The 7,982-nt window shown below is 35.0% G+C and overlaps 1 protein-coding gene across 2 annotated transcripts; it reads right to left on the minus strand.

Annotated features, from left to right (window-relative positions):
- Positions 1-923: 923 nt before the first annotated feature.
- Positions 924-7,428, minus strand: LOC145601735 (uncharacterized). Of its 2 annotated transcripts, none has more exons than XM_081657804.1 (15): positions 7,273-7,428; positions 5,530-5,689; positions 5,150-5,407; positions 4,766-4,940; positions 4,314-4,375; positions 4,062-4,225; positions 3,829-3,926; positions 3,179-3,237; positions 2,946-3,080; positions 2,615-2,856; positions 2,370-2,526; positions 1,757-1,832; positions 1,602-1,652; positions 1,242-1,492; positions 924-1,126 (listed from the first exon to the last, which is right to left on the minus strand). In XM_081657804.1, exons 1-15 carry the CDS (start codon positions 7,326-7,328, stop codon positions 1,115-1,117), a joined length of 1,956 nt encoding a protein of 651 aa, XP_081513930.1. In that variant the 5' UTR covers positions 7,329-7,428; the 3' UTR covers positions 924-1,114. The 2 variants fall into 2 exon arrangements, with proteins under 2 accessions (XP_081513930.1, XP_081513929.1); XM_081657803.1 differs by having other exon boundaries at positions 1,236-1,492.
- Between the last annotated feature and the right edge of the window lie 554 nt (positions 7,429-7,982).

Here is a 7,982-nt window from a genome sequence, read left to right on the forward strand (position 1 = left end):
CATTCCGCCTTTTTTTAAAGAAAACCAGATGCACAGAGCATGGTGCATCCGCTTTAAAAATTTCATTAGTTTCATATTGAGGCCAAGCGAAAGTGTTTTCTAGATCCCGTGCCATGCACGGTGATCTTTAGTTATATATATAGTTATATAGTATTGATTGAGAAGTATTACTGTACTCAGTATAATCATAAATTAGTCGAGAAATAATAAAAGTATGAAATATGTTAATTTGGTATTTGCAATTTTAATTGTAGCTTCCAATACACAACTAAAACAAAAGTAGGCAAAAAATCTGAGCAATATTGTAAGATTATATATTTTAAATTTTGATTTTTGGTATATAATTGATTATTTTTAGAAAGATTTGTGAATAAATCTTTTATGTTAAATACTACCTCCATTAACGATTATTTGCAACATATACTATAAATGGATGCTAACTATCATGTGCAACAAATGTTTTTTTTTCCTTTTTAGGTAATCATTTCTCTCTATCTCTCTCCTCATCACATGCACCCAACTTTTTCTCTCTCCATTTTACTCTCACAAACAAATTTTGCCTAAGAGTCCGCAAACACCCCCTTTGTTGCAAATAATAGTTAACGGAGGAAATATAATAATAACTACATGTTAATATGGAATATGTAAAAAATAATAATAATAATAATAATAATATGATTTTGTAAGTGATTTGTTTCCTTAATTGAAATATTTTTTTTTTAGTTAAAAAAAAAAAAACTAAGGACACATCAGGAGATGACACGTGTCATTGCTGGTGTGTCTTTTAGTATATAGTATTGATTGATTGATTGATGATTGATGATTTATTTTCTTAGTCTGGTGCAATTTTTCCCTCTGTACTGTTCGGCACACGTATAATACATACAGCCACAAAACCACCAGATATGTAGGCAACAGGACAATAAGAGAATCATCATATTATTGTGTAAAAGAGTTCATGACTGCCCTTTGGGCTGGATGCAAAATAAGATTATGAACGCACAAAAACCTTTATTGCCTTGTAACACCCATAATTTCGAGCCATCTCCCGGAGTAAGAAGATTAAGGGGTGCTCTCTATTTCTCCCCACAAACCTTCTTCTCAGGTTTTCAACTTAGCCATTGATCTGTCAAAGAAAAACAAAAAGAAAAATAAAAAGGAATTTAGCCATTGATAAACATTCCGATTCCCATAACAAAGTTCAAGGGAAAAAGCACTAAAAATTTGGAGGTAACCTTAACTCTATAACCAATGCTAATTATTTTGGTTAATTCACTGCTGTTTGCCAGAACAAGTAATGCTGCTCCATGTGCTTCTACATCCATGGAAATTGACCCTTTTCTTATATGACAGTCTTTCCTGCTCCAAACTTCTCCGCATTTGGTTTCATCTTTGAATTTTACACCAGGGAGCACCTTTGCTAGATCTGACAGGTGCGTTGTTATTTTTGTCTTCCCTTCGTTCAGATTGAAGAAGGCGAGATACACTTCTCCTGGAAATATAGATGACATATAAAACATAAATACGTCTGAAAGCCAATTTGGAGTGCATAAAACTTTGCACAATATGCATCGTTATTAAGTCCAGAAATTGAATCAAACCTTTTCTTCCAGTGGCAACCCAAGAGCGAATTCCTCCAGGGATAGCATTAGCTGAAGAACAAAAAGAAAGAAAGATTAAGGAGCTCATTTAAGTTCATCAATTTTTTGAGAGAGTACAGTGCACTGAAAATGAGAGAGATGCTTCAAAATACTACCTTTAACTGTCTTTATAGTTGCACATAAACCAGAATAACTGTTTGCAAGGGTGCCATTCATATTTAATTCCCACATCTGAAAATTTAGCTGCATTAGCCCTTGATAGAAAAAGTTCTAGTATTGATACACTTCTGTATGCATCAGAATCCGAGTACTCATAGATAGTCATCTAACAAAATTTTGGACAATATGCATCAGCCGAGTCTCAACATCATAAACTACCTTTGATCCGCTCAACACATTGACATAAGTACATAACTAGCTATTTACCTGTCCAACATGGGCAAGAATATTTCCAGGGACTGTCACCCTTAATCTCACCTTCGAGTATGGCTCCTCAAAAGGACCACTGCTCATGGCCCATTGTTGGTAATAAATGGTAGTGTGAGAAAATTCCCGTGCCAATGCCTATGGTAAGCCACTACCATGAAAACTTATGAAGAAAAACACGTGATGGGAAATGGAGTTGCATCACCATGAACATTGGCACATAACTAATCTCACAAAATTACATACAAGTATATTGCTATTTCTGCAAATTATTTAAGCATATAAAATAGATCCCTCAGAGTATTTAAGCATATATAGACACCATTTTAGATCAAAAACTACCTGATTGGCATCCCTTTTGCATGGAGATGAAGAGCCCCTCTTGAACTCTTGTGAAGTAAGTCTTTGTCTGGAAGAAGCCTCAATACAGAGTTCTGCTTCGGAAGTTTCTAATAGATGAGATTTTCCATCAAACTGTGTTCCATAGAGCTCTTTATCTCTACAGAATCATTTCATTAGGATCAGTAAAGCATAAAGCTAACAATAAGAAAATTTGAAGGTTATATTTAAGGAACTAGATTGGTTACGATGTAGCTTGAGCTTCTCCCTTGTATACACAGAAGGGCGTTTCATTGATTTCAGAATTATCTTTCCAGCAAACTTGGTCAAGACCGTGGTCAAAAGATTCAACTAACCAGCCTTTTGCTTTGGGTTCCTTGCAACTCACAAGAGCCAAAGAACTTGTGTGAGAACTTTGAATGTTTTCCTTATGTGCTGAATGAGATGAGGGGTCACTTTTGGTAGAATCAGAGCTCGTAATGAAAGGAAACTATAAGGGAAAAAAAAACCACAAAATATCAGCTCATTAGGTTGAATTTGACAAAGTACTGTTTAAGTTCAGTCTAAAGCAAAACATACCTCCTGGTTATTTGAACTAAAAGCATTGATTTCCAGAATGGTAGGATTAGTGATGAGATTATACGTGGTGTCATCAAGTTTTCTCATATCTCCTCCAAACATAAGCGGAGACTTGGCCATAGCCCACAAAGTTATCTGGAAAATTAAGTTTCACAACCCAAATAGTTGAGAAAATCAAGGTACAAAGACAGTACTGTAAGGAATCACAGCTCATTCGTACAAGCTTTACCCACCTGAGTTTTCTGCTCATTGAAATTTAGCTTGCAGTTCCTGTGTGGGCCTTCATTAGAGCCTATATGATTCAGTTATTGAAGTCAGTAGTGCTATTAGCTAAACAATAAAATATAATCAAATTAAAATCCTTTTGATGTTTCTAAAAAACAAAATTGCATGAGTTTCATGCATATTAACTAGTTGAAATAAAATCCTTTTTGTTCCATGATTGAAGTACCAAAAGATCTAGCATTATTAAATCTATTAGCCTATTTTCTGACAAACCAGAACCCCCCGTGTGCCAAGTTGAAGTGAAGAAAGTTCTTATGTCATGGCCCTTAAAGATTAAAATCTCAAATAGGATAGGTTTTACAATCATATTGCACTTCCAGAGGCTAGGCTTACTAAAACAGTTCTCATACGAGTATGAAATTTCCTCTATAAACGGGCCACTTCTGCCTTTTGTGGTCAAGCTATATATTGACCATTATATATTATCATTGTACATCAATTACAAATGTCTTATGATAAATCTAAAATAATAATTTTCAAGTCATTACTTAATTAACTACATTCAAATTAATGGTTTAAGCTAGTAAGGTTTTACCATTCAAGTCCAATGTGGCCTTTTATAAAGTACGGGAGGGTATCTGTGAGTGTGATTACATACCTGGATCAGTGAGCCACCCCAGTGGCAGCATATCTGAGTCAGGCCATGATAACCCCAACAGGCCACTGGATCCTATCATCTTCGCAGCAGCAAAATCTCTGAATAGAGGGAATAGAAAAGAGTAATAATATTAGTAAAGGAAAGTAGCAAAATTGAACGAAGAAAAGATACTAGATGTAGATCCACCAGAAGATATGTACATAGATGAAAATGACGGTAAGAAACTAATTCACCTTGTTACATCAAAGTGTGCAGCCACATCTCCCCATGTGTCCCAATCATCCCCGGTTATTCTGTACATATTTACTAATCCACTAATTTCCTTGGCCATAGCAGGTGTGACACTTGTACCAGGGGATAAAGAATATAGAATTGGGCGTGAAAGTTTCCTAAGAACCTACACAGAGTCAAACATATTCTAGTAAAAGGTCTAACAGATATAAAGTAGGTTCTATGAAGTAGTAGAGTTTTTTTAATCTCAATACCTCTGATACATAGCTAATTTCTTTTATATCCAAATCATCCCCGAAAACACAATCATTCTTCACTGTGATCAAGACAATAACAATATGTAAGCAAAATAATGGGCATTATAAATACACATTCCAGACTTGTGACAAAAACTTAAGAGAAAACATTATACCTCACTTAAAAAGCATGCCAAAATGTTTATTTATTGCTCTTATAGAGTTAAAAAATATTGAAGCTGTACCATTTGAAGGCACAATGACATTCAAACAAACATTAAACAACAAGAAATCAAAACAAGATGCAGTAGTTAAGCATTAGATATATTTTCCAGTACTGACAAATTGGAATGATCATGTCACACATTTTTTAAGACAATGCCAAAAGAATCTGATATGGACAAAGGTATTAAAATGTAGAGCATGATGAAACTTTATACGAGAAGTTTAGTAAGCAGTCATTAAATTACCAAAATCAACTCCCCATTCAGCATATTGTTCATAAAGAGATCGTAAAAATGCTTTTCCTGCTCCCAAATTTGTATTCACACTCATAAACCCATGTGACATCCACACACATTTCTTTTCTTTAATCCCTATATCACTTGCAGTCCATTTTCTTCCATTCTCAACATAAGCAGCTCCCTGAAGGGGGGAACCAAGATTAAAAATAGGAAAACCAAAACAATCCGTAGTTTATAGTTCTCATACTGTAATTATGCCTTGAATGGTCCAAGATCAACTAAACCATGTTACACCAGGCAAAAATTAACTTCTTTTGCTAAGATAACTTGATATAAAAGATGATATCAATGGAACAACTAACAAATGAGTCTCAGTATTGAAAACAATACCTTACTGGTGTCTAAGATTGGTGTGTTAGCATCTACTGCCTGTGTACTTATTCCTCTCATAACATGAATTCCGAATTTCAACCCCATTTTATGCACTTTTTTGGCCACTTCGGTGAATCCTTTCCCACCCTTGGATGAAGGCCACCTATCAGGGTCAGGAACCATCCTTCCCCACTCATCGATGACATCGAATCCTGAAGAATCTACAAAAGCTCCAGGTACCTTTTTTCTATACCAGAGGTAATCAACCACAACATACTGCAAGAAAATTAGGAAATTACAGAAATTGTTGGTTCTAGGTAAAAGGTCATTACAGGATAGTAGAAGTCTTAAATGAGAGGAACAAATACAGTAAAAATCAAAGCTATCACAGCACAGACCTCATATCCATGAGCACGAAGCCGTTTAGAGACAAGTTCTGCATTTTTTAGAAATTCTTCTTCTGAGATTGTCCAACAAAATGAGTCATACGAATTCCAACCCCTTGGTGGTGTCGCAGCATGTTTTGTATGTGCATGGAGTAAGCCTTTAGATGTTACCCTGTTGAGAAAATATTAATGTTAGTTCACCACACTTCTAAGCTTTGATGATTCTTTTCTTTTTGACAAAACACATGTGAACAACAATACAATATAATCCCTTGAGCTAACAGTAGGAGATACTTCTCTACCTTATAAAGTGAAACCATCTCTCCTCTTTCTCCAATGTGGGACACTCATAAGTGGGCTACAGTGGGTTTCAACACTCCTCCTCACTTATGAATGTCCTTAGAACTTCAGAGCTAACTGGATAAGGCCAGATCAATAATCCTCTTAGGGGCTGGACATCCTGTCGAGGTAAATCCTTATCCAGTAGCGATTAAATACCCAGTTTAGAAGAGACCCGCAACCTGGGCTCTGATACCATGTTAAAGGACCAACTCAACCAAAAGCTTAAACTGATAGTTGAGGCACAGGAATATGTTTTATACTCTATCACTCCCCCTCACATGAAAGGCCCTTTGGGCTTGAAATGTGGATGCAACACAAGCCCACCCATACCTGGTGCGAATTAACTCCACTTTGAAGGAGGGGTGGATGAGATTCGAACCCGTGACCTTTGTGTCACGTTAGCTCTTGATACCATGTTAAAGGATCAACTCAACCAAAAGCTTAAGCTTATGGTTGAGGCCCAGGAATATGTTTTATACTCTATCACTTACTATCTTCTTTCGATGCAATTTAAGATCCTCGACTTGATATTTCTCTATAAGTCACAAACCCCATTTTTCAAAATGTATCATTCCCCTTAAATTAAGATCTCTTTGACAAAATAGTAGCATCCTAGAGCTAAGAAACATGATACTAACTGTGAAAACCGACTTTAGTATATATTTCACAATTGTCTCTTAAACGGTTAAACCAAATCTACACCTTCCCAAACCTTTCTCTAAATTGTATGATCCCATTTCTATTATAAGATGTTGGAATAAAATAAGCATCCCACATACTCTAAGTTATGAACCAATTGACAACAAACACATCCAACTTACTAGTATTAACAAAAATTAACACAAAAATTATGCACAAATGATAGTCCCAATTCAGAAATTATACACTTTCTGTCAAATTTAGCAGCTCCCAATCACCAAATTTTCTACTTAAGCTAAACTGGTGCTAAACTACAACACTTTTATCTTCAAGTTACCAAAAATAGTCCTATAATTAGGACAACTGGGTACTTAAGTAGTTTTTTTAACCAAAAATTGTACTGAAACACAACAGGTTAACATAAGCGGCCATTTATAATACTGTAATAAACCTATAATCAAGGGGATGCCCCAACTTTTTTTCATCATCAAATTCTCAATTCTTGGACTTACATTAACAGATTTAACACTAAAAAGGAAATAAAAAATGTGTTTAAAGCACAATAGGCAGTGATAATGATGTAGACAAAGATTCGACTACGAGTCACGGGCACAACCCAGAGACTATACCAACTAAGCTAATTGGCATCCACACGAGTATGATATAAAGCAGAAACATTCAATAACAACTTCAAGCAACAAAATAAACCCAGAAAATAAAACAAACTAAAAAAATTAACCCAGAAAAAAAAAAAATGTTAGTTTGAATATTTACCTGGTAAGTAAAAGCAGAGAGAAGAGAGAGAAAATGGGAGAAAGAAAGAACTTCATTGAGACTGATCACTGCTTGAATAAGCTAAGCAGCTGCAACATCTGCCATCTGTTTATATAGGAATACGTTTAAATGGCGTTAATACGTGGTACCTTTACAGTCTGTTTGGTGATGTATCTTTTATCCTGTCTCACTATGGTATGGTATAAAGTACTGTAACAACATCGTATCCTTGTCCTAATCTCTTATCCCTCATCACGTTTGGATTTTATCCAAATATTTTGTAATGATGCCAAATCTTTTATCCTCATCTACCTATATTCGATCTTATATCCAACACCCCCTAATGGTGGTGTTAGAAGCTTTTGTGGTTGATTACAAACTAAAAGTGTGTAATACGGAGTAATATTATTTTTTTTCAGATTAGTTTCTCTTGATAAACAGGATTAGCAACCAATTAATTAACAATTATGCTGCGGATTAAGGGGAATTATAGGGAATGTGTGTGTTTTTTCATGGGGCTTGGTGCCTTGGTGTTTGAGTGTTTTTATAGCATAATGCAAGTTATCTTGGTATTACAAAAACAAATTAAGGCATGGCTGATTGTTTTTGTTGAATTTGATTTCAATTGTAATTACAAAGCTATCATTTTTTAAAATGTGTGTGTGTGTTTTTTTTTTATAAAAAAAGGTTATTGAAATTTAAAATTGTTT

The sequence above is a fragment of the Chenopodium album genome, chromosome 21, assembly GCF_948465745.1.
Source record: "Chenopodium album chromosome 21, dcCheAlbu1.1, whole genome shotgun sequence".
In the NCBI taxonomy this organism is placed as follows: Eukaryota; Viridiplantae; Streptophyta; class Magnoliopsida; order Caryophyllales; family Amaranthaceae; genus Chenopodium; species Chenopodium album.

Bases quoted from the DNA above. Each gene is read 5' to 3' on its own strand.
- LOC145601735 (XM_081657803.1), bottom strand. From the start codon at position 7,328: ATGAAGTTCTTTCTTTCTCCCATTTTCTCTCTCTTCTCTCTGCTTTTA. The intron at 5,690-7,272 runs GTAAATATTCAA...TTTTCTCAACAG, and splicing joins TCTCTGCTTTTACTTACCAG to GGTAACATCTAAAGGCTTAC. The intron at 4,941-5,149 runs GTATTGTTTTCA...TCCCCCCTTCAG, and splicing joins CAATCTTAGACACCAGTAAG to GGAGCTGCTTATGTTGAGAA.